Source organism: Tinamus guttatus, unplaced genomic scaffold (genome assembly GCF_059628265.1).
Source record: "Tinamus guttatus ecotype Peru unplaced genomic scaffold, ASM5962826v1 Tinamus_guttatus_pri_ptg000383l, whole genome shotgun sequence".
NCBI classification, from domain to species: domain Eukaryota; kingdom Metazoa; phylum Chordata; class Aves; order Tinamiformes; family Tinamidae; genus Tinamus; species Tinamus guttatus.
The window spans coordinates 3,272,513-3,300,105 of record NW_028288917.1 but is presented as its reverse complement, the minus strand read 5'-3'; the positions used below and the strand labels follow the sequence as shown (position 1 = coordinate 3,300,105).

Sequence of the window (27,593 nt, the reverse complement as noted above, 5' to 3'; positions counted from 1 at the left end):
GTAGCTGATACCCCAGAGGGCTGCACTGTCATCCAGAGGGACCTGGACAGACTGGATAACTGGACACACTGGGCGGTGAAAAACCTCATGCAATTCAACAAGGCCAAGTGCAAGGTTCTGCACCTGGGGAGGAATAACCCCAGACACCAGTACAGGCTGGGGACCGAGCTTGTGGAGAGCAGCTCTGCGGAGAAAGACCTGGGTGTCATGGTGGACGACAAGTTGACCATGAGGCAGCAGTGTGCCCTCGTGGCCAAGAAGGCCAATGGGATCCTGGGCTGCATTAAGAAGAGCGTCTCCAGCAGGTCGAGGGAGGTGATCCTGCCCCTCTACTCAGCCCTGGTGAGGCCGCATCTGGAGTATTGTGTCTAGTTCTGGGCTCCACAGTGTAAGAGGGATGTGGAGCTGCTGGAGAGAGTCCAGCGCAGGGCCACAAGGATGATCAGGGGCCTGGAACATCTGCCCTATGAGGAGAGGCTGAGGGAGCTGGGCCTGTTCAGCCTGGAGAAGAGAAGGCTGAGAGGGGCCCTAATCAGTGTCTGTTAAGTACCTCAAGGGAGGCAGTGAGGAGGATGGTCCTCTTTCCAGTGGTGGCCACCAACAGAACTAGAGGAAATGGCCGGAAACTGAAGCATCAAAAGTTCCACAGGAATTTAAGGAAAAAATTCTTAACAGTGAGGATGACAGAGCACTGGAACAGGCTGCCCAGAGAGGCTGTGGAGTCTCCTTCTCTGGAGATCTTCAAAACCCGCTTGGATGGAGTCCTGTGCCACGTGCTCTAGGTGACCCTGCATGTGCAGGGGGCTTGGACTGGATGATCTCTAGAGGTCCCTTCCAACCTTAAGCATTCTATGATTCTATGATTCTAAGTGCTTATTTTATCTTGTGATCCTGTTTTATCAGTCCTCTAGTAGATGCTTATACTGTCTCTTTGACACACTTTCTTTACTTCTATCATAGACACTTAAGTTTTTTAAAGTCAGGCCTTACCATCTTTCTTACCCTTGAGTCGTCAGCATGAGGTTTATTATATGCTTTGACAAGAGAACTTTACCACTTCCAGGCCTTTTGTATTTCTTTGCATTTGGATTTGGAGGCAGTAATTCCATATGCGTGTGCAATAACTTACAGGATTTAAACTTTGTATTCTTTTTTTTTGCCATGATAGACTCACAAAAATATGTTCTCACGTGAATCAAGTGCATACTTTGGTAGAATTCATTGAATTCATTTTTGATAATTATAATAATTTGATCTGTTTGAAACATTTTAGATATTTAGTTGCTTTTTAGGGTTTTTTTCAGCATTGATTGATAAACATCAATGCAACTTTGAATCAGGAAACAAACTTTTCAGGATGGACGTGAATGAGTCAAAATAAATTTGACATTAATACATGTACACCTGCACAAATACACAACTGCATAAAAACATCAAAGGAATCCTTTTGACCTCACTATATATTATCCAAGTAATTTATCAGTCAAGTGAAGGCATAAATGAAAAGGACCTCTATTATCTTCAGTAGCACTGGCACAGTGACAGAAAAATTATTTTCAGTGAAATAGGATGAGCACAATTATAAAGCATAACTCGCACAGTGGAATGAAAGAAATTCAAGATCAGAAATGACTCATGCCCCTAAAAATCAATCTAAAACAATATTCCTACTGGAAGGCAGAGCCCCAGCTTGTCTTCCATTAAGTCTTTCATTAAGTATTATTAGTTATTAGAGCAAAACTAATTTTTATGCTTATGGTACTCTTGTTATTGCAGCAACAGTGAAGTCTTAAAATTTTAAGCTATTTTAGTTTACAAAGATTTCTGCCTAATAATATGCTTGCCACACAAAATTGCTGTTAAACAGATCAGAATACTAACTTTACGTATAACTAAAGTCACAACAGCATTAACATTCAGTGGGATTACAACATATAAACAGATATTCTGTAGCTGAAATTGCACAGCTCAACCTCACCTATCTGTTCAACAAGCTAAGCTAGTAGATGGTGACATGACTATTCCTGATAAAATAATTATCAATTTCAGTTCTTTCCACGCAACCTTAAGCACTTGCCTAAGATGGGAGCTGGAAATCTTCCTTTCCTCCACAGCCACTGGGGAGAGGGAGACCTAAGCCTCCCACTGACAGCACAGGGATAGAGAAACTAGCTTTTAGCTTAAGCAAAGTACCTGGAATAAATCTAGGCTATTTTCTATTTTCACCCCATTATGCGACCACAGAGGAACGTCTAATTCTTCAAAGAGGAAAAAAAAAAAAAAAAAAAAAAATCTGTTCCATACAAGAGTACAACAATCAAATCATTTGTCTCCTGTTTATGATATAATGGCTTCCAGCCATCCACCTTGGTGAGGTATTGCTCAGCCTTACTCTGATGAGAACACGGATAGCTGCTAAAACGCTAACAGAAATGAAAAAAAAAAAATAACAAAACCATGCTGGGTGTTTATCCACTGCCCTTTTTGCAGTCCTACAGAATGACCTAAGCTTATGCATTAAAATGGCAAAAATGGTTGGCTACTTTTACCATAATAAATGGAGAAACGATTATTGTGGAGAATAATAAATGTGAATATAGATTATCCTAGCAAAACATTATGAATGAGTACCAGAAGTCAAAAATCTTCATGCACTTATAAGAATCAACACTGAGTAAATAATGCAGTAGGGCTGCCTTCGTACTTTGCTCCATACCCATCTGGATCATCATGCGGATGGCTTCCTGGGTTGTGAAATACAGCTGCAGAGTATCGTCCTAGAGCCTGGCCCCCTTTGACACTCTGACTTCCAGAAAACGACGGTTCTCTTGTAGCAAGATACGACGTTGGCAGAAGTATGGTGATATATGTAACTGCTGCTACTCTACAAAGCTACTGGGAGAATTCAGGTCCTAAATTATCCTGAAAGAATCCAAAATTACATAGTACGTGATTTTCAGTGTGGCAACTTACTTGTTTTAAAACAACCTCAAATTCAATTGAGGGACTGGGACCCATTGAACTTGTTTAAAGAACACTTTGAAAGTAAAAGATGGATTTGACCTCTCTTTGCAAAGACACTGAAGGGAAGTAAAACACCAATCTCTAGTTTTTGCTTATGTTTACTTTTTACCTATTCTGTTCTGCTCATTTTAATAAGAAAATTATTGTTTCACATCTAAAGAATTGAATGAAGACAATAATGATCACTTTATTTTATATACATGCTCTTCCCTGTACATCATAAGCAAAGCAGTTTTCTATAGTTTACAAATGAATAATTGTCCCTCAAAAATGTCTCGTATGTTTTAGCACTTAGCACTGAAATTTGAATTTGGTATACAATCTGTCCCTCTTGATGAAGACATGATGTCATTAATGGTCTGTGTCCTTTCTTTCTCCATCTTTCCAACCAGCACCTTAAATGACTAGTCTTGATTTTCTATCATTAGCCTTCCTTGCTGCAGGCATCCTGTACAAGCCTGAATTCACTCATCATCAGCTCTGGTTGGCAGACATCAGTCTTTGCCTTGGCTAACCAGGCATCAGGATGCTGAAGGATTCAACAGCCCTATGATTTCAACTAAATATAGATGTGTCGGAAGGAAAACAAAACAAAACAAAAATGTTTTCATTAATACAATCTACAGTCTCACCAAAACACTTGGAGAGATTTCACTTAACTTTATCTGCTAACTTATTTTCTCAAAAAAATTCTTTACAGATGGAGTACACAAGAGTTTATAACAGGAATTGCCTCTCATTTGTTTGCAACTATCCTCCACCAAATATGCAACAACAGTAGATTCTGGGAAGTATGTACACAGCACCAGATGGCTCTGCACCATTCAGATGGAGGCTGGAGAAAGGCTGGAGAAATGGCCAACACAAATCTCATTAAGGTTTAAAAAAAAAAAAAAAGAAAAAAAGAAATTAAAAGTCCTGCAGCTGGAGAGGACTAAACTCAGGCTGGGGGCCAACTGGCTGCAAAGCATCTGGGCAGAAAAGGACCTGGAGGTCCTGGTGGACAATAGATTGAACAGGAACCAGCAATGCAGTCTTTCAGCACAGAAGGTCAACAGTGTCTTGTGCTGCATTAGGAAGACCATTGCCAGCAGGTCGAGGGAGGTGATCCTTCCTCTCTACTCAGCTCTGGTGAGGCCATACCTGGAGTGCTGTATCCAGTTCAGGGCTCTCCAGTACAAGAGAGACATGGACATACTGGGACAAGTTCAGTGAAGGACCACGAAGATGATGATGGGGCTGAAGCATCTAACATATAGAAGAAGTAGAGAGGACTGGGACTACTTAGCCTGGAGAAGAGAAGGCTCAGGGACATCTTATTAATGTGTATAAATGGCAGCGTGTAAAGATGATGGAACAAGACTCTTCTCAGTAGTATCCCATGAACAGGATGAGACACACAAACTGAAACATAGAAAATTCCACTTCAAGATAAGAAAGATCTATTCTCATATTATACATCCTGTAGATACCTATAGATACCCTTGACATAACTCTGAGGGCCAGTATGGTAGTTTTGGCCTGAGAACCTTACACTTGACAGTACACAAAAGTCGATGCTATTGTTGCATTTAGCAAGGCAACTTTCTGAGACGAATTGTGGCATGGAATAACACTTTTCCAGTATAGGCAATTTCACTAACTAAAGGTGGCAAAAACATAGTAAGCTTATGTCCACTTCGTTTCTTTGAAAAATATTCTCTTGCTAAATATCTCTCTGGAGAGAGATAATTGGCCAATGTTTGAAATAACCCATTTTGCACATACAATTTAGAGGTCACTGCATGTTCAGCAAGGTATTTCAGTATTATCATACTATTCTATGGATAAGTTGTTTTTCCATCACAATAGTTTGTGGTTTCTGCTGGGCTATGTGGAGGTAGTATGCTTAAGCCAAACTGCAGAAGCAGCAAACTATTTGGAAACTCAGTTCCTTCCTTATTCCAGGAAACCAATATTGCTTCACTGACTCAAGCCAAGAGCAGATCCCTTCTATGAATAGTCTGCCACAGATTTTGTAAAAGAATTAGGAAACACAGCTTCCTTCAGATCCATCCATTCCTTCCCGCTTCGTTCTGCTTACAGGGAAAATCTCTTTCCTATAATAGAGCTCAAGAGAGCTCAAGAAACTCTCCAGATGTGAGGCAGGTTACTTTTCTTTACAGCTTGACATGATGCTGTTGTTGCATTAGCAAGGCAACTTTCTGGGGCAAACTGTGGCATGGAATCAAAATCCAAAATCCAAGACACATGTTTATCATTCGTATATAAGTTATAGTGTGCTACACACCTAAAATAATAGTGCAGGCCTCAAAACCTGGAAGGCACTGAAAATCTAAATATTTAACTCTTCTTGGGTACATGAAAGCTATTACTGAAAGAATCAGTAATAGTCTTCTCAGAAATACTGAACAGTTTTCACTTCCTGCTTCTCTTTCTACTCTAAATTTTCACTCTTGGAGGGGGTGGGAGGGAAAGTGTTCCTTTAACCAGAGAGCAAAGCAGGACCTTCTTGCCTGGTGGCAGCACACGTGTGCCCTAAAACTGCCAGCACAAGAAGCCAGGTGCAAAACTCCTACTGAACATTGCCTATAAATGTTCAAGGACAGGAAAGCAATCTAGTAACGGCTGGCCATTTTTAATACGCTTTATCACACAGTAATATTTTTAAAATGCTGTCTGTAAAAAAAGAAAATTAACGTATTAAAGGAACTTGTTTTTACTGCTAGCTGCATTCATAGCAATGATGAGATGAACTTGAGACATCTATTACTAGGACCTTTGTGGTCTTCCACCAGCTCTGTGGCTTCATTACACAGAGTCCTTGCCAAGAAAGGGACTACCGGGGAAAGGGAAGGGAGAGGAGGGAAGGGAGGGAAGAATCCTCTACAGAGATATATGTGGTTGTGGAGAAAAGATCTTTCCTTCTCTTGGCTGGAGCATCTCAAAAGGAAGAAGACAGCAAGAAATGACATTTTGCTTTCTCTAGTCTGCTCAGCATTTAAACCTTTCTATCTAGGATGATATGTTACCAACTATGAAGCATTCACCTTCAGAGCTCTTCTGCCTTGTCCTCTTAGGTAAGTCCAGTGGAAGACACCTAGTAAAGTTTCAAAAAGGTAGGCATCTGGGGATGCTTAATGCATAGGATAGGTCACACATACTAAAAGTGTTCAAGTGTGCTACAGGTTCCACATGGGAGAGGGGAAGGGGGCAAAATTTGGGAAAAGAATATACTAAACAGAGAAGAAGCCTCTCTAATATTGCCAGTTACCAGTAGAATTATTGGTAAAAGTAACATCAAAGGGTCCTTATATCTATATTTTTCCCATTCAGTATAATCCAACTGCAGTTGGGTGAACACTGCAGTAAATAGTAGCAGAAATGTACTAAGACTTGCCCCGTGTCAGGCCGAGAAGTATTGCCTGGCTTCAGAGGGGAATCAGAGCAGTCAGGACAGCAAGGCTTACAGTGACACCTGATAAAAGAGTGTATTTCTTGTTTGCAACTCTAGTTTTTTAGCAGTTGGCTAGATTCACTCTGTTTGTATGTTCTGTTAAATTATAAAACAAGCAATTAGAGTCCAGTTTTCTTCCTGAAGAGTTACCATGCATAGCTTTATTAGAGCCAGCCTGGATTTCCTCATGGCACTCTATATCTCATGTCCCTTGGGAAGTGAAGCTGATGCAACACCTCTGGTAAATTAATACCAATACATTAAGTTGCATGAGCTGCTTCCGATTTCCCAGATATTTTATAAAATTTTCAGCAACTTGGATCTTGCCTGTTGAGATTACCAAAGCTCCTAGCTCTATTTTATTGAATTTTCAATGACAAAAAAAGGTATCTTACTTAAAGAAAAATCTCAAAGCAAACAACTTTCCATACAGAACCTCTTTTAAATATGTTTCTTCTTCTGGTCCCATTTGAACTGTATCAACCTAAAAAGAACTCATTTACTGTTCAAAACTTACTCAGAAAAGAGAAAACAAGAAAGTACAGATGCCAGGTACTGGAAAAAACATCCATATGGTTGATTTCTTGGTTGGATAATTTTGTAGAGTGATGGAGTTTTGATGAAATTACCATATCAATTATTTATCTAAGATTCTTTCAGATATAGATCATGTTTTAAAAAATGCTTTCCATTAATCTATACAGAAGAAAATAAAGACAGATAAAGGAACTAGATGTCTAGTTTGTCCTTAGCCTCTTTTGCTTTAGTCCCAACAATTCCAGATGTGCCTTGGGATGCCAAGGGTGTCTAAGGCTGAAGACACATTTGGTTACGTGTTGGCACCATGGCCCCCCTCTGCTTCTTCCTGACCCCGTTGCTGATCTGTGGGCTATGCTGGCAGCCTACCCTCCCAGCCTGTTCCTTTCACCACCTTTTGCTCCTCCATCTCCATCTTCAAGCCTTTCTTCAACCCTACTATCCCATCCTCTAAACAACTGCCTTTCCTCTGCCTTAAGTTTCCTTTCTGGCATAAGATTAGAGCTTGTACTCGTTAAAATGCACCATCCTTATTGTGCAATATGGGCAAATCAGACGATTCTACAAATGGTGTCGAGCTCCGTTTGCTAGCAGGTGGGACCAATCCTGACACCACTGAAACCAGGAATTTCTGGTCTAGTTCACTGGTTCTGGCTTGAGTTGGAACAGAATTAGGCCATTTGATACTAACTTCTCAGGATGTGCCTGAATAAAAATAGTACAAATAATGTGGAATTCAAGCTCTTCATCCATAATATATTCATCTTGAAGTGCACAGCTGCCATGCATAGTTTTATGTAACTCCTATCTGTAGAAATATTTAAGCATCCAGTACAACTCTGAAAAAAATATTTAGAAAAGTTAAGGAAGGCTAAATGGTGAGCACAAGGAAGGAGAGATAGGGGAGACACATCTCTTCAGAAGGCAGCAAACCGTTAACATTTTCATCAGAAACACTGAAAAAAATATAGCAGAACTAGGAAATGTACAGAGACAATAAAGGTGATCAGATATATGTAGCAGAGGGGAATCTAAACAGATCACAGCTTTTCAGTATATATCTAGACATCTGAAGGTGGCATTTATAAGCATCTTTGTAGAAATAATATTCACTTTTTACAATAAAAGTACTTGAGGCAACCAATAAAAACCTCAAACAGCAGGTTTAAAGCAAAGGCAATGCAATTAATTTGCGGAACCCATTTCCATAACATATTTATGAGACCAATAACATAACCAGAATGGTTAAATTCATGACCAAGTGAGACATCAGGGCCTTTTAAACACAGGGTGACCTCCAGACCAAGGAGACTCCAACACATCCGAAGCTGGAGCAGCATCAGAGGGGAAGGAGGCAGCACTTCCAGCGACTCTCCAGCCCCGTCACTTACGACTGCTGAGCCCTCCAGCCTCTCCATGTCATCCACTCATCCTGCCCAACTCCCAAGCCTGAGAGAGGAAAATGCTTCAGATAACCCAGTGTAATTTAAATGCAGCAGGCAGGTACTTAAGCTGCAAGAATTTCTCTCCCTGCCCACTCCATGCAGCTGTCTGATAGAGCTGTGCAGAAATGCATAACACCTGTACCTACTTCTTCCAGATTTCGGCTCCCTTCCTTTCTAAACTCATTTCTGACCAAGTCTTTGATATCTCATGGTGCTACAACACAAGCACAGTTAATCAGCAATATTTTTATTCAGTTGCTTCTTTGGCAGGCTCTTGGCAGTATAGCAACAAACATCCTAGTAATAAATGAGCTTTTAAGTGCACCAGACTTTACTATTCAGTTGCTGGCATGTGGTCTCTGATCAAAACTTATACGGCTCCTGTATAGGCAGCATCCCAAGGAGCAGCAGCACCTCCACCACTAGTAAACAATATATTTACATAAAAGTCACCATCTGACCTGAACTTATGAGAACAGGTCAACCCTCAGCCCAACTCCACCCAAATCTATTGATGCTTGAGGCCCTTTTCCCAAGCTCTCACAGCACACGACTGGATTACAGCAATGCACATAAGCAGGAGCACGATGCCCATTACATCTCCATGAACAATTAACTGGCGCAGCTGAGCTCCACAGCTAAGCACCCTGCCTGCTGCCATGGGATGTTGCTTCCCTTCATGTAGGTCATTCGTGAGGAAACAGAGGGTCCCAACCAGCAACAGCAGAAACGTAGCAAAATCCCAGCATAACACATCCTTTGATAGATCTTAATAAAAAAAATAGATCAAGTTTATAGCAGGCAAAATGAAGAAAAAGCAATCACCTCACTTCAATGTATTATAAATGTTTTTAAAGCACACAGCATTTTACTGCTAAAAATACCCCAACAAAACATACATTCAATGTAAAAAAAAAAAAAAAAAAGCCTTAAACTTACCTCTTAGTTTACACTGATTTAATATATTTTTTCTTCTACTTTTCAACTTTCCTTGCATCTTGGGAATATAGTGGTTTTCTCCACCCGCTTCCTTCCTCTCACCTCCTCCCCCTCCAATCTGGCCTCCTTTCCTTCCTTGGAGGTTTTTAAGCTTTAATTTGAGAGTGTAAAGCTGAAAAATATTTGATACAATTTTTTTTTTTAATTAGAGAATTGAGCTTCTCACCATGGTTGAAGCATTTCTGGGAACAGCACCAAAAAGCTTGAAGCTACTGCATTGAGTAGCCACAGCATCTCTCTTAAAGTCATCACTCATTTATATTTCCCAGACAACTAGCATTTCAGTCTTTTACTTACAGACCACAGTTTAGGACACTAAAGCTAGAAACAAGTCTGAGTCTCTTTGTTCAGGTTTGGAACATGAAAACCAGATTCCCAAATTCCAGTGTGGGCCCACCTCCAGCTGGAACAGGAACAAGACTCACCAAGTGGGATTTGACAGTGTATGAGCTGAGACTCGAGTTAGTCACATTTTCAATGAGCTTAAAAGGGTTCTGATGATTACGTGCTCTAACCGGAGGAGGCAGTTGTCAGTCTGCCTGCAGTGTGCATGTCACCATGCCGAGCAAGGGGAAGTATTTTAAAGCTTGTGTGGGACTGGGCTTGATGAATGGAGCTTTTGGGAAGTCTCTTCTATACTTGAATATTGTTTTAAAAGTTAAAAAAAAAAAAGCAGGAAAGAAAGAGAACAGCCTGGATCTACCAATCTGGGGACTCTGTGCTATGTTTTGGGACAATAGGGCACACTGGGGGTCTTCAATCCATGCTCACACTGAGGGGTGTTGAAGGGACTCAGCTTTTCCAGGTGCTAGTGAATTGCAGTCTATAGTCTATTTTAGGTTTCCACTTACTGACACTAGCTTGTGTTTTACAATTTCACTGTATTTATTTTTTACTTCTTGAAATAATATGGTATGGTTGTTTCACTTAATACAGAACACTCCCCTGAAATGTTACCAAATTCTGGTGGCAATACTGAAAATAAGCCTTGACCCCTTATCCACTGCTTTTGATTTGCTATTGCTTGAACAACAGCAAATTGCTCTATACAACTGACCTATATATGCATAACTCAGCAATAACTTGTCTATTCTTCTACACAATCTATCTACATATGCTTCCAAAGACAGTATTGACCCTTTGGTATTTCACTGAACTGGTCCTTTCTCGACAAGAAAAAGACTGTTTATGTGTAACTGTATGTGAATATTTCTATACACTTAATGTGTATTAGCTATGTAAAGTCATTTCTGAACTAATTTATTCCAGATTCATTAGCTTATCTTTTTCCTCAATCTGAATATGATACATTGCTCCTCTTGCTCATGTTTCTAATCTCTAAGTATCTTGTATTTTCTGTTTCCCGCTGTTTACATCATCTGCTGACTTCATTAACATGCTGTTCACTTTCTTTCTTTAATACTATTAATGAAGCTCTTAAATAAGGCTGAAATGGAGACCAATCACTATCACACCAAATGGGACAACCAGAAAGTGTCATCGGCCAGGTTTTCAGCAGCAAGGACTACAAGCCCTTTTGCCAAAATCTCCCCCTGTTAAATGGTTTCAATAAGTTGTTATTTGTCGAATTGACTGATGTTTAATTGTGGCACTACCAGAAAGCGGTTTGGGAAACTCTGCATAGAAATGGTGTTTATTTATGTATCTGTCCTTGCTTAAACCAAACCTATGGAAAACTTTGGATTTGGTTCAGAATGGGATTTAAACTGCTATTTAATTCAGCTCTCCTTTCTATTTAATCTCTTCATACTTGCTATTTTGTACTCTACAGATTTCAAATATTCCAGTCAATTGATACAACAACTGAAGTTGCTTAAAAACTGGGAGGATGCACACTAACAAAAAAGGTTAAGTGGAGAATAGGATGATTTTTTTTTAAACAACAGACACACATAGTGCGAATGTCTATGAAGTTGCAGCAGACACAAACAGCTCCAAGTACATTTATGCCATAACTAGGTGAAGTATGAGAGAGGTTTCTCTATTAAATATTGAGAACAAATAGATACTGTGAAGGAAAAGACCTATTTTACCTAACAGTTACTGGTGGCCCTTGAGCAGACTGACTGCAAATAGATTAGGTAGAAATTAGCTGCTGTATAAAAGCAACGAGGAAAGTGAAGATCAGTCTGGTAGTGCACGTAGCCAAGGCAACGAGGCTCCCGGCCTTGCACAGAGCTGGATTGGTGCACGGAAGGCAACGCGGAGCTGGAAGCGGCCGCGTCCCCAGCCCTCATCCCTGGCGTGCTTGGACCTGTCCCCGCCAGCCCGGCGGGCGCAGCCGGAATAACAACCTGTCCTGCACAGGTCTTGGATGTCCCTAGGACATGAGAAGTCTCTGCTGCCGCTTTCTGATGCACCTCAGCCGCCTCCCAAGAGCTGCAGACCAGCCGAGACCATCAGCGCTCCTCAGCGCTGGCTGTTCTCAAGCAGTTGGGATTCCGAGTGCCAAAACGTTGGCCTCTGAAGCAATAGTTACCAGCAGATCTGCACAGGGGAAAGCTTCACAAACACGACTGCTGCTGAAAGCGATGGGAGATGTGTGTGCTGAAAAGTGCCACTTTCCCCCCATTTCCTGATCCCCCTGCCCTGTGTGGAGCAGCAACACAGGCTGGGGGGAAAAAAATAGGAAATGATCAGAACAGCTGGAACAAACCCTAGCTATGCCTCTCCATGCAGTGTCAAAAGCCATGGTTTTGACTCCCAGGGATTTTAGCAGATGGAAAATACTCAAGTCCAGGACCCTGGACCCTGGATCTACTCTGGATCTGTTAAAGTATGAGAGTCAATAGTGAAGGAGGAGTGGCCATTTTTAAGCTCGTAACATTTTGGATATATAGGTCATTTCATTTGGAGGTTTTGATCTCAGAAAACACTTCCAGACATGCAAAAAAATCAGCAAATCCCTCTTTATAAATAGGAGCTAGTCTCAATTAAATAATAATAAAAAAAGAGTATCAAAAGATTTGTTCATGAATATGAATGTGATTTCATGGCATGAAGTGTTCTGGGTCCTCCATGGACCTCCTCTAAGTTTTAACTTTTCTCAGTGAAAGAAGGAGCTTCAGTGGAAGGACCTATTTAACCTTTAGAGTGTACTATTTACATAAGCTGCTCAAAGAAACCTAACAAACAGGGCTGTTGCTCTAGCTATGAGCGCTTCATATGGCTGAATAGTTCTCGGCCTCTCAAAAGCGCACGATTCATTGTTTTAGATCAGCCTATGATCATAATGATACAAAGAAAAATCACAGTAATTACAGAGCAGTCTTCATAAGAGCTATATTTAATAAGCTATGTTCATCTCTGTTCCAACTGCACTAGCTTCTGTCAAAAGCAAGGATATATTTAACTGTTATGTGCTAGCTCGCATAGCTGCAATTATTATCCTTGAGAAAGCAGTAATGTTCTTTGATGCATTTAGAGGTTAAACCTTGTTTTTTTGTGCATGCTAACAGAAATATTGACTAATTAAAATAAACTGAGAGGGCAATAAATGTTCACAGAGTTCAGACAAAGCATGCTTTCCAAAATCTTATATTAAAAATGCTTAACTTGATTTTTGTTTTTTAGTTTGACAAAAAATAAGGTAAAACAAAGGCATACACATGCATTTATATGTATGTGCATGTGTATATGCGTGCATATATTCATACACATACATATACAAACATATTGGCTATAAACACTGGGCGGTAGTATACCCATCAAAACTCTGCAGTTTTGGCTGGATTGCTGTAGCATCAAAGAACTGCAATCCTACATTAGAATTCCACAAGAAGCTGGGAAAAAGCAGAAGACAAAAAATATAGTCTTTGCCTAGAGGAGTCTACGACCAAGTATAAGAGACAGCAGGAGGAGACGGGCAGATGTGCAACACGAAAAGTAACGAGAAAAGAAGGCGCGCAGCCTACATCTCCGCACACGAGCACATAAGCTAAGCCTTAGACATAACTTGTTGCCGTCATCAGGTGATTTATGGTACACACATAACACATCAGTTACAAGGCCTCTGCAAATACTACTTCAAATTCTTTCTGGAAATTAATTTCAATGTAATATGAACCACTATCAAAAATCTCATGGAAATGACAAAGCCTGGCACTAATTTGCCTATAGTAATTAACTGTAGAAAGAAACACCCAGTAGTATTGCAGATATACAAGGCTTGTTATTGACTTCAAAGGGCCCACTACTGGTAGCACACACCTTCTGCTTTGGCACCATTTCAGTCTCTCTGATTCTTCATAATTAAAAATACTGTTTGCTTCATAGCACATTTTTAATAATAATAATAAACCTATTCAAATAGTTTCCTTCACATTGTATTTTGCCACATAAGGGTTTATCTTCCACTGTCAAGAGACACGAAAGAGACATTTAAGAGGAGACATGAGCACACAGGGAAGGAACAACATGGCTTGCAGAATTAAATCTGAAGATCATACTATGCAGTAATTAGCCATTCAGGGGGAGGAATGCCACACAGAAGTTAAGATAGTTCAATGGGGCCAAAAAATAACCCAGGTTATATTAAGGGAATAAACCCCAAAGGTCCCAGCATTTTCCAGCCATGCCAGAACTCCTTTCTTCCTTGCTGTTATTAAAAACACGGCGTATCATATACTCCCTCCATCCGGTGGACTGCCTACAAGATTCCCTTCTTCCCATCCTTTTATCCAACAGCGTTTAGAATGATAGTCCTATAAACCCCAAGATAAAATGTGCTGTTCTCTAAAATCAAACTACGAGCGTGTACCTCGTGCTTATAGGCAGGTCACAGTAACTCACCGTGATCGTATGTGCATGTGTTTGTGAGTGCATGAGACAAGCATGGAGCCTATTGATTAACTTCTAATTAAAAGAGAAGAGAGTGAAGCATGAGGAAAATTCTGAAGCAACCTTGTATTGTGATATGCAGAAGAATGCAAGCTGCAGTTCATTGGTGTCTCCATAGAAACAAGACATATTGGAGGGTGTAAGACATTGTCAGAGGACTAAAAAATTTCAGCTTCAGCAGAAAACAGAAAAGCACCTGAGGGATTTTTTCTTCTGCTGTTCCTTCTTCTTTATTTTTTTTTCTTTAACCAAGAAAACAAAATTAATTATTCATTTCCCATAGAGGAGTCATCCATTTTTTTAGATGAGTTACTTAATATACATCCCAGATATATTAATTTATGGACTAGCTAACCCCATGATTTTCTAATCCATAAAATCTATAGAAAATGCATGGCTACGCTTCTAAGTGCAATGCCAAAGAGAAATATAAGTAGGCTCTCAAGGAATAATTGAAAGCCCTATTCAAAGTGCTGTTAATTCTTGGTACTGTTTTCACACCAGGTTTAAACACGCTGCTTAAGTATTCGTGTGAGGGTTGACCTATATGCTGAGCCCTGCCTTGGCCTGTGCAAAGGCTGCCCTGGGGCAGCAGGGAGGCAGTGCTTTGAGAAGACTCTTCTCCCCAAACCCACTCCGCATCCCTCCTACTTGAAATGAGTGCAGCTGCAGTCACTGTTCGTAAAACGCTCCATCCACTCACAGGATGGATTAAAGGAGGCTCATTGCTGCAACAAGAGTGCCAGACCTTAAGCTTAAGGTCTTAAGCTCCAGGCACAGGGTTTCTTTGGAGCTAACCAGGAACCCTGAGCCAGCTGGTGGCTTCACGAGTCAGGTTACAACTCCCCGATTTTCTCCCCCGATCAGCCTCAGGGACGGTCTAACAGCCGAACCTGACCCACCTGCGCTGTCCCTCTGCACCTCCAGCTTCCCCTCCTAAAAATACCTCTTGCCCCTGGAGCTCCTCCGGGATGGAGATGACTCTGCTCTGTTCCTCTGAGCCAGAGCCCCAGGGAAATTACCAGCAGTTTCTCTGTGAAATAGTTTCTGCTCCCTTTTCACTACAGAGCAGAGAGACTGTCATGCTGCCTTCATCACCCTGATGTATGGATGATGTATATACATCCTTACGTGTGCTACATAAATGAACCAAAGTCAGCAACAACTGCTAACCCTTGACTGGAGGTTGCTGCAGTTTTAGGAGCTTCTCTGAGGCGTGGATTACAAGACAGCACATCAGACACCATCAGAAGCGAGTTTTCAGAATAATGAGGATTTTTCGTTGTGCTATTGCATGCCACGATGCCATGGCAATGTCTAATGTGTCCACAAGAACTAGCTGCTTTAAGGAAGCTTAGTCTGGGAAGAGGAAGGCAAAGGGAAGAGGAAGGGAAGACGTGAACACTGTGAGACTTCCCACCTGCAAAAGACAGTTAAGGGCTCTAGAAAGAGGTAACAGTGTGTGGGAAGGAAAGAAAAGGTTTAAGTTAAAGAGAATTATTTTTTAGGGGGTGGGAGGGTGTACATGTCACATGTAACCTAATTCTGTACCAGCAGCAGTGTCAGTACAAATCTTCAGAGGACACACTGGAGCCTAAGCACACCACCATCTTCTGTGTCAGTTTGGGTTTTCACTGACAATATCCAGGCTTCATGGCTCTGCCAGGGAATGCAAAGTCCTCCAGCTCTCAAAAGACTAGTATTGGGTTGCATCTAAGATCAGAGACATCCCTGTAATTAACAAATCATGGCATATTCCAGTCAATTCCCAAAGTTGATTCAAAACACAAAAAAGGGAATGAGAGTGACTCAGTTATGCCCAGCTGTTCTTTTTAACATCTGTGAAAAGGCAGAAATTCTTGCTGTTTTGCAGGCACAGAAGTGTGTCTGATAAGACCCTTGTTGCCACTGCAGGTATCAGCTCTTCGTCTTCTCCAGACTGTGCAGCACAGCTGAAAGCACCTTCCTTGCCTACAGGCCTGGATCTTTCACAGACTGCATCACAAAAATGCTGCTGCCTGCACAGGGTCTATTTCCAGCTATATATCCCAGAAAAAAGGTTAAAATTGGTAAGTACACATGCAAGAGGAAACTATTTTAGAAGAGGTGCAAAAGATGAGTAATAGTTAACATTGCTGAATCTTTCTAAGCATGAAAAAAACCACTGATATGTATTTTTGCTCTTATGAGTACTAATGCAAGGTGCCTGTCAGTCTTTCCATTGACTTCAGTGGGCTTTAGATAATTACTGCTGTCATCCTTCAGCGTTTGCTCAGGATGTGCCTTTCTTGCTCACATAGTCTTACTGATGTGAAGGCCATTTCTAACACAGTAAAATTTACTCAAGGAATAAGAGAAACCAACAAAAGCATGGTTTTTCGAAGGAGTTTACATTAGGCTGTTTGCTTTAGGAATCTCTTAAATTCTGCTTTTGATGTCTTTTTTTTACATCTAAGGAAAAGAGAAAACAACTCTATGATATCAAATATTTTAGTTTCACATCCTTCACAGTGGCAACATCTTTATACCTACTGATTACTCATAGACATTGACATGAAACAAGGAAAGGATACAAAAGTCTCCTTTCCTGTATCCTGCCCATTTTTCAAACATGGCAATTAAAAGGGGAAGTGATCACCTTTTTCCACTTGTCATGCTATTTATATTAATAGAAGTCAGACTGAAGGGACACTAACAAATTATATTCATAATGGAAGAGTGCATCAAGAAACCTGATACATGGCTGCTGATGGCTACATCAAGATCCTGTAGTTCTGCAATTCCAGATGAAATGAGACGGAACGGTACTGACATATCTCAAGAGCAAATTACCTATAGTCTACCAACAAGGTCTTTGTTGTCCGAGAAGCATGTTTGTCACTTATTTTTACTGACTAATGCATGGTAGTTTCTAAGGGCCTACCCAAACAATCTAATACTTTATCCCGGTGTATGGGTGATTTCTTTGACATCAGATTTCTTGCATCAAAAGCATATATTCGCCTTGTGCACTGATGGAACTTCAATGTGATTTTTACATTAGTAATGCACACTGCGTTCCCGTTAATGACTAAGTTTCGTACTGCCACACTTGCATGCAAGTATGGAGATGGTTTGCATGCTGGGCAAGTCACAAACACCCTCCCATACATTCCCTAGCTTCCTGTATAACCCTATTGCTGAACCTAAATCGTTCCAGCCTATGTAGAGGATGCAAGTTATGTAGTCCCATATGTTAGGACTATGTTGGCATACTTTGTAGGGAGTACCTCTGAATCTCAGTTCAAGACAAAGTGGCATCCAAGGCATATGCAAAATCTCCTATCCTCTTTTCTGCCAAATTCCGTATTCACATAGATCCGGTATTTCTAGGCAGGAACTAAAGGTCCAGGTAGAAAAGGAAGTTTGAGTCAGCACAGGATATATGAAGCTGTAGCACAGTTACTGGAGAAAACACACTGACCATGAGGGCTGTCCTGGGGACCCATTCCCTTCCTCCTCACCTAGCCTCGCATCATCAGATACACGTGGAAAGGTCAATCCTTTCTTCAACAACCATTTCAGCATAAAAATAGAAAGTAAGTGCCTACGATGAATGAGAAAACCTTTTATTTTCTATTTAATATGAGTGTAATGCACGTTGTGCATGCAGCTAAGCTGGATGTCAGGGCGGAAGGTTGTCTGATTGCACTTCCATGGCACTCCAGGTGACCGAGACCCTTTTGGAGAGAGGGGAAGAGTATCTTATCCAAGAGCAACTCAACATTCACGGCAGGGAAATGGGAGACCAGGCAACCAGACCATGCAAAGGGCAAGACTACAGCAGAAAGGCAGACTGGGAAAAGGCCCATAGAAATGACCAGAAAAACTTTTCTAAGGACCTAGATGAAACTGCATTATTTATTCAATCCTGAAAATTTAGAAGGAAGCAGGACTCGAAAATAGCACCACAGCAATAGCAAGGAGAAACTCTCTGGCAAGTTACTGCAGGCAGACAAAATCTCCTCTATTAAGTGTTACTGTTACGTGTTAAGCTATTGCATAAAACAAGTTTTTTTCACTTACAGAAAAGATAGAACAGTTCCAGCTTAATATCGAGGCTGATCATGGTCCCAGCAAGGCCAATAAAGTCATGTACTGCTTTAGGAAAAATTCTCAGGGATGTATATCAGAAACATTTTAGCAAAATTGTTATACGGTCAATTTATAACAAAAAAAGTTCTTGCCCCTTGTGCTGAATCTGCTTTTATATATACACCAGCTTTAAGAATTTGTCTGAACGTTGCTTCACTACCATTTTGTCACAAGCAGTTGGCAGATGTAGAAATCAAACTCTGAATAACTTTTATAAAAGCGGAGGGACAACTGTGGTGCGCCCATCGTCCAGGTCAGTGGTTATGGCGGCAGCGCGAGACTGGTGAATAATGGGTTTAATTCCTTGCTTTGCCAAAGGCTGCTTAGGTGACATGAGGGAAGTTACCGAGTCTCTGTTTAATTCTTAAAATAAGGATAATGAGCTTTTCCCACTTCAGAGGGGTGTTCAGGTGCAGACTAAGGCAGACACATTAGTTTATTCTATTTACGTAGCAGGATCACATTACTTTATATATATATGTTTTATACACAATACACACCATTTATAAATATGTGAACACACAGGTGCACACACACATATCTTACATATATGTCTTTTCCTAGAGATGCAGAAATTTCAAGAGCCTCACACAGGGAGTTTAGATCAACAGCCTAAGATCCACGTGCTCTCCTAACACAAGCAACCAGTAAAACTTGTTTAGAAGGGAGGATGATGGTGTAAGACAAATATATTTACAATACACTTCCTAAGTACTTCCTAAATTCCTAAATCCATCCATCACAAATAGTGAAATATTCCTCCTAGGTATTTTGCCACTTTGGCAATATAAGTGGGCTTGTTTGGAATTTCGTGTTTTGTATATTTAATGAAAGCCTCTTTGAACAGCTTTACTACTTTCCTTAATTAAAATAAAATAAAGCGGAAAAGGGAGACATTAATTTTCCTGCCAGAGCTGCATTTAGCCCCCGGCACTCCGAGCAAGGCACAGCCATGCACAATATGTTACATAGTAATTCTGCCTGAGTAACGCTCCTGATATTAAAGAAAAGCCGGGAGTCCAAGAGACAGTGAGCCTTGGACACGGACAGATTGACACAGCTTGGTGCAACCTTTTTTGTTCAGAATCTGGAACTGGCTGCTTGTGAAACTCTGGCAAGAATAAGCCTGCACCATGTGGGTCTCCTTGTCAGTTTAATTGTCTGTGTGTAAGCTATTAATCTACCTTTAGGAGTGAGGTTTCTTATCATTTTCCTTCTTCTTTCACAACATTCGTGCTCAATGAATAAATTTAAGTCAAAGGAACTAAAGCCAGTCCATGGTAACTTGAGGTTTCTGACCAGGACTGGAGTCAGAGCTGATGAATGAGATAAAATATAAATAAATAAATAAGCAAGCGGGTTGGCTGCAAATCTGCTGTTTCACACTGGTGAATTCAGTGGTGAATTGCTCAAGGAAGAGGTTTTCAACAATTTACTTTAGCCTGGACCACAGTTCTCCAAAAAAAACCTGCTGATCTCCTGCCACCATTGAACCACAGTGCAGATCTCATTCCCCTGTATTTCTCACTACTGTATTGTCCCTGTAGTAAGTACTGGACTTCTGCTTGCTGAAAAGGAATACAGAAAAAACTCCAAGAAAATGTTCCACTAAGAATGGTCAATCCCATTGAAACTTTGTGGCAGATCGCCAGCAAAACCACTGAGATTTCTTAGTAGAATCTATAAAATAGTGACTATCTGTTCAGTAACAATATTCAAACGAGTGCTATATAGGCAAATCAAGACAACACCTAGGAAAGTCATTTACTGACAACTGCCACCACTCAGTTTGTGTTTGCACCTTGCATTTCAGCACCGCAGCGCAACGATGCCCCACGCGCGGAGCGGTGGTTCCTCGAGGTTCTCTCGGCGGCCTGTCTGTCTACCTGCTAAAATGGGTCAGCGCACAGTCCGTGTCAACATATTCAGACAATTTAACTGCATTATGAATCATATGTTGCCTACAGTATTGTCATCAGGATTCTGCTAGGATGCCACACGCATCCTTTCCATGGTGTCTAACTTTTCTTTTGGAATTCTGTAATTTTCCTGATGGCTGGTGCTCTACACCAAGGGAAGCTCCTGGTGGAGCCACACGTGGAAAGACCAGGGCCAGCTTCCTGCTGGGGAAATGTTTTTCCATGCTCACAGAAGAAACTCCCTGGGGAAGAGCAGAGCTCCTCCACTCTCCATTGTGAAGGAATGACTCTCATTCCCTCTCTGGGATCTGCGGTTGGGGCACGGAACCACACTAGCTGCCTCGATACCTGCTTGTGCAGCTTTCTGCTGCGTGCTGGGTTTCTTCTGGACCTCACTGAGGTGGACACAAAAAAAGACACGAGCCTTATTGCCTCTGTAAATATATTATTCTTCATATTCAAATGTCTTTTTAAGTAGCTTATTCACACCATCAATTTTTGATTTACAAAAAAAAAAAAACCACAGAAATTGCAGATGAATTTTATCAAAATAGTTAAAGTAGTTATAAAACATTTCAGTTTACTAAAAACTAGCTTTTCTCACCTGCAAATTTTCTGTGGCACTTGTGAAAATTAGTGCAAATACATCAGAATGAAACAGTTTACATTTTAATTAGAAGAAATTTGGGACACCTTTGGAATTTCAGATGATGGTTTTATTTCCCATCCAGGTCTGTCCTATTCTGTTTCCCTCTCATGAGGAAAGGGAAGATGCAATGGCACAAAGGAGTGTGTAATACTGCATTTTCCATTCAGTTTGCCTATACGTCATTACCAGTATTTCTCCATTTGTATTATCTAAGGCTTTTTAAATTACTGCTCAGTACCATAATTGTCACATATATAATATATAAAATCTATAGCAGTGCTATATTTAGCACTGCTCCGGATATTAAGTACTACATCTCTTCAGCTATTTTGTTAATTAAAAGAAAAGCACTGTTTTAAATCATCTGTGCAAAAATACTTTTCAATTGCACAGGCTTTCACAATAGCTCAGAATTATGGAAGAGGCTAACAGATGTATGTTTATCTGTCTTCTTATAACAGCAACATCTTATAAAATTGCTAAATAACTCGGTGGAAAAAAACACCACTCTTCATTGACAGTAGATTCTAAAGAAATCTACCTTCTGCAGAATAAAAACGTGGAAACCTTCCAGTGTTCCACATTATCTGACAAGCTTTGGACAGCAGGGTAGGAAAAGGGAGCCCAGCATTCTGCCTGAAGAACTAATTTTGGTATGGGGATAGGTATATTTAACCCCTGTAGTACACCAGTGGCACATGAAATAAAAATACCCCTGAGCAGAGTAGGTGGGAATGAGCCACTGATGGGAATGTGCAGTCTAGTCTAAGCTAATGCATAGGGAAACCAAATCAGCATCTCAGCCTAGGCCTTAGCTAGAGTGATGCAGACTGTGAATAATATAAATGAATGCCTTAGCAATTGAAAAGATAATCTGCTGCTTAAAAATACCATCACTAGCCTCTCCACCAAACTGGATCTCCAGTTTTACAATAAGTTTTTACTTGTTATATAAGCATCTTCTTATAAATCTACCTGCATCCATGTCAACCTACATGCATCCATGAAAACAAGGATTTTGCAACTCTCAATTCAGGTTTATGCCTCATTCCTGAGCAAAAAGCTTACTTTGTTTTCTCCCTCACAGCAGACACTACTCATGTCTTATTACTGCAATACATCTATCTGCCCAATATCTTTCATTCACGCAATATACTAGGATACGCTCTTTTCTTCATTTAACTTTGCATCACCACTTTTTTGCTTTATTTTAGTTTTAATAGAGGGAAAAGAAAGCTATACAATGTCTCTTGCTGACATAACATTGCTATAATTTTGCTTTGTCCAGGTCCTTTTTAATGCCTCCATGGATAAACCATATGAGGGAAAGCAAGTGACTTTCGGGATATATATTTTAAAACTTTTCATGATCATTTCCATTAATGTTTTATCTAACCTGGCATCTTAATTTATTTCCTAATGCCATGGATATGATTTTTAATAGATGCTGTATGTGCCAGTAAGGGCCAAGACTGTAGCTTAAGATACCTTTGTGTTCATCAGAAAGAATGAAAATTATTTGCTTAGGGTTACGGTTACTTTTACATGGGAATACTTTCACTTCATTCAGATTTTGCCCATTAGTAAATATCCCCATGATCTGACTGAAATGATTTTACAAACTTTTGCCAAAAAATAAATCAAAACCATGGAAACATCATTTTGAAAGTAGCCTATAGAAATCTCAGTCAGATGTCTACATCGAATGATTTTGTAGGTTTAGAGACGCTTCAGTAAATCCCCATCTCCCTTTCCCCCTCTCTTTAAAATAAAGAGACTTCTTTATTTTATTGTGATCACATTCTACATCACTTCTCCATAAGGATGTCCTTCATTGGAAGAGAACAGCTGCTAGAAAGGTAATCACAGTGTCCCCTTCTGTGCCTGAACTGGCAGCTCGGGATCCTGCTCTTCTCAACTGTTACTGTTCTGATCATGACACAATTCAGCTGGATGAAAAAGACCACTTAAATTTAACCATGAAAACATTAGAATGGTTTGTTTGGAAGAATCTCTGTTATTTGATATCCAAAAAAGGTTTGGGCTATTCACAGCTTCAAAGTCTCTGTATAAATCACCAGCACATCAGCTTTGTTTGAATTCCCTCGGAACAGGGATGCAGCTGCTGTAGCCATGTGAGTGGAGCTATGCAGACCCACAGCCTGCAATGGGACTTTGATCTGACCAAAGCCCATTCAGATTCTTAATGGCAAAATACCCGGAAATTCAAGGGCAGTCCCTTTTATTTTCCGAGTAGCTCATTTGAAGACAGACAGTTACAAGTATTTGTGCTGTACGTCCACACAAGTGGAAAAAAAAATCAAGAAAGTAAAAAATATTTTATTTCACTCTTGGGAAATGTGTGGGGAAATGCTTGTACTGTATTCATGCAACTGGCAGTGGAAAACAAAATATAATTTTGTGATACCTGGTTGCTAATTGTAATATTAAAATAATATTTATTTTGAAACCTTCAAAATTTTAAATACTCAGGTGACTTCCAGGGCTCTAGGCTATTTGCAGATTTGTGGAGAATTTTCCTTTCATTGTCATGCCCAAAGCAGTAGGACACTCTTTGTACCTATCAATAAGGTTAACTGCATTTCAGAGTGCTTGAAAACTTAAATGAGTTGCCTTCATAAAAGTAGAACACGTTCAAAACTCTTGTACTTTCAAGTACTTACAGTAGTCCTTAACCAAGTCACACTAGTGCCAGTATCTTTTATCTGCAATTGCACATGCCTTGATTTTTGGAAACTGATGCAAATACAGATGCGTTATTAGACCTTTAGGGCCATTCCTGCCTGACTAGTGTTATAATTTTAGTTTTGAATGCAAAGAAATCAAAAAAAAATGTAGAAGAAGAGATTTGAAAGCGAGCCCATTGGAGGCCCACCTCCCTGAGTGTCTTCACTAATTTTTGTATGCAGTGGCTTCTTCAAACGGCCTCCCAGCAAGCTGAGAGAAGAGAGTCAAGGGAAACGCATGCCCCTCTGTGAGGTTAATCTCACCTTCCTCAGCCTATACAGAAACATTTATGGGCATCATCAGATGTAGCTATCTATCAATTTATGTCAGTTGTGCTTCCCAAATATACTAAGTGCGCAACTCCTGCATATTTAACTCAAAGAAGTCAGCCTTGTCCTACCTGGTGAAGTATTATAATTAATATTTTGCAGAGAAACTATGGGACCTGTTGACAACCAGAAATGCTTTCAGCATAGTCATATCTCCACCTTCCACCATGGTACCTGACAAACTGTTCCTTTTCATCAAGAAGAATGTGTAGATCCTTGATTTTCCCCCGAATAGCCAGGTAATAATTCATAATTGTGTTATCTGCTGGCAGGCAATGGCATGAGCATAAGTGAAAGACAAATATCTGAATCAAAGGGATTAATGTGGCAAAGAAGCCAATGTGACTATTTTGTTACCTTTTGAAGAATCATGCAGTGGGTCCCACAGGGGCTTACAAGAGTGAAAATTGAAGTATTTATGAAACGGTTAATTTGAAACCCCGAGAAGAGTTTTGGGGATGCTGTTAATTATTGATGTATAAATTAGGCGTGGGAATTTAAAATTAACTTGTCAACAGTCTTGTTTAGAATCCCATCACTATACAGTAATTATTAGGCCAAATTTAATCTTTTCCTCATTTAGTTATTTAAAATTTAGGCACCACTCGAAGGAATTACCTGAGGAATTGCATGCCTCGATTTAAAACAATTAGGCCCCAAATTGAGGCCCATCATAGAGCGCTGGCGCCAGTTTGCCGTTCATGGCAGAGCACACGCAGTCTCTAACGCAGAAGACAGGAGATCCCAGGAGGACAGGAGAAATTAGAAGAGAGCCTCAAGAATATATTACAATAAATACGTATCTGTTCTTGCTTGTTGAAACACAGATGTGTCCCTGGAACCCAAGGTGAAATTGGACACGGAGGGGCGTAATGCCAGCCTGTCAGCGCTGGACAGCTCTGCCCTCCCTGGGAATCCAGAAGCTGAAGAGAAGAGGCTGAGGTGACACCACAGTTCGGTGAAGGGCAGTTTGCTGTGTTAAAATGCACTTTGCTTTTGCCACTGAGTCTGTCAAAGATCACTAAAGTCAGGGGGAAGTTCGTATTCATTTTGATCCACAGGGCACCCAAATATTTGCAACTAGTGCTCTCTTTTATAAGGCAAACGTTATAAGACACAAAACACCCCAAAGGACTGCACATTGATGGATACGATCACTGAGAAGTATTTCATGGCATTCTACTGCCCCTCCATATATTTATTTTAAAAATCTTTGTATTTAGGTAGGCTTGCCTGTGTAGTTAGCTCACCATCCTAAACCTGGCTTGGTCTCTCCTCAACCTACTGATTCCCTTTTGTTATCTGCCCTGTAAACCTGAAGGAACAGGGGATCACTGTTGCTTGCTACTATGAAATCAAGGTCTTACTCACACGGTTCTAGAAGTTAGAAGCTTAGTTCTAGAAGTCTTGATCCTTAAGTTGAATGATAGGTGCTGCTAAAATGTAAACTATAACTGCAACATAGACATCCTGCCCAGGAGTAACATTAAAGAGAAACACTGGATCAAACCTGTTTGCAAAAACCTTGTAGATGCTTCCTACCCATAAGAGGTTATTCATTCTAACTATTTTAGGAATCCTGTGTTTAGATTTGACAAACTTACAAGCTTTTTACTATTTCTTTGTCTGTAGTTCTGATTTAATGGGCTCTTACTTCACCTTGTTTCTGATTATAGCTCTTTTCCTTTAACAAACAACCTTGAGGACCCCAATTTGTGCTACTGAACAAGTTATCTGACATACTTTAAAATGGAACTGTGAAGCAGGACAGTCAAGAGAAAATGGATCTATGCAAAAAATAAATAAAATAAAAGAAGGCCCATTAAGCATGCCTGCATGTGCTTTTATAAAACAAATCTCTTCAAAGCTGTGGTTTAGAGTGTGGTCACAGAAACAGCCACCTCAGTGTAACTGCGGGCAATTCTGGTGGCGACCAGGAAAGAAGAAGGAGCTGTGGGCAGGAGGAAAACCTCTTCAAATGGATTCGCTAAAGCAACACTGAAATAGTGCCACAAATTAAGTTAAAGAGGCCACCAGGCATTTACACCAACACATCACTGGTAACAAAAATACATCAAAGCTTCACTCCTCTTCATTAAGCCATTGAAAGAGCAAAAAGGAAGTCTAGAGGGGAAATAGATGCTTAAAAGGCAGTTCAGAGCAATAACAGAAATTAATTGTTTAACTCCAAGGTATAACTTATCTTTCATTAAGTCTATCAAAATGTATATAGATTATATGTTTATATGAAAAATGCCCCGGACTCCATATAATCAATAAAAATGAGAACCTCTATGAGATTCAGCTACTTTGCCTGCCGATCTTTACAATATTACAGTATTATTTCTCTTGGTTTAGGATGTTTTCTCCCTTCAGCTGCTCCTAAGCCTGCACAAATGGGAGGAAGCCAAATGATTGCACTGAGGAAACAGCAAGACTGAATAGATACAAAATGCTGTCAAACACACCGAGTAAACAGAAAAAATATGCCTTTAATTTCTCCTAGTTCTTGGCTATTACTTCTACCAGCAGTTGGGCGGATGGAAGGAAAACAAATCAGATGAGGAAATGATTGTCAAGATGACAATATCCCATTTAAAGAGATATCGACAAAATTTATAGGGCAAAGAATGCACGGAAGAGACTGGGATTTGAGAGCCACCTCCAGAGAAGGGATGGAACAGCCTGGCCGCTCAGCCCCTGCAGGTAGCCAGGACCAGGGCTCTGAAGGGAGAGCCCTGCAGCAAAAGGGGGTTTCTGCAGAAACCCTCCTGTGAGCGTCTGATGGCGCCATGGGCGCCGGGCGGAGGCCTGGCCTCCAGCGCGGCCTTGTCCGCGCCGCCGCCTTGCGCGCGGCTCCCCTGTCCCTGTGCGGAGACGCAGCCCGGCCGGGGGGGCCCCGGCTCTTCAAGCGTGCTCGAGCGCTAGACACCAAGGGTGTGACGATGGCGGGCCACCTAGAACACGAACCCGCATTTATAAAGGACATTGGTGCTCTCGTATCATGAGACAAGTAGAGTGGCAAGGGCTGGGAGGACAGACAAAACGTAACTGCGTTCACAACACCTTGCCATACAGATCATCTAAACCTTGAATCTAATAACAAAGAGATTGCATGAAAAGGCAGGATGCCTAAGTGGTTTTCTGATTTTGGTGTTTTGATGAGCAATGGTCACCTTTAAATCCTTTGGACTTTGATCCAGCAAGTAATTATTGGTACCGTAAACACTGTAGTTATTAATTGCAAACTGTATCCTTGAAGATGTTAACGGTGACTACGATGCAGTTTCACTTTCCTTCAGCAAAAGGAATATAGGAACTATTACGTGCCTTTCCCCACATATCACTAAATGCTCTGCTGAGTTGTCTGGCAGTAAGCGACGTGTTACCCTATTTGTACCTGGGTAATGTACTGGTACGAGGAACTAATGGCTTGCTAAGCAGAATTACTTCGCTGCTTTCTGAATATTTTGCTGGCATTCACACTGTCCT

General features: G+C 40.7%; 1 protein-coding gene across 13 annotated transcripts in view; it reads right to left on the bottom strand.

Annotated features, from left to right (window-relative positions):
• Positions 1 to 27,593, bottom strand: part of DLGAP2 (DLG associated protein 2) — a 432,244-nt gene that overhangs the window by 282,842 nt on the left and 121,809 nt on the right. For 5 of the 13 annotated variants that reach the window (XM_088530581.1, XM_088530582.1, XM_088530591.1 and 2 more), the window contains exon 2: positions 9,403 to 9,574. The exons of 7 other annotated variants lie outside the window; for them this stretch is intronic. In XM_088530581.1, the coding sequence (XP_088386707.1) occupies positions 9,403 to 9,574 (172 nt within the window). Of the gene's footprint in view, positions 1 to 9,402; positions 10,090 to 27,593 lie in introns of those variants that run through there. One more of the 13 variants, XM_088530584.1, reaches the window with a different exon arrangement.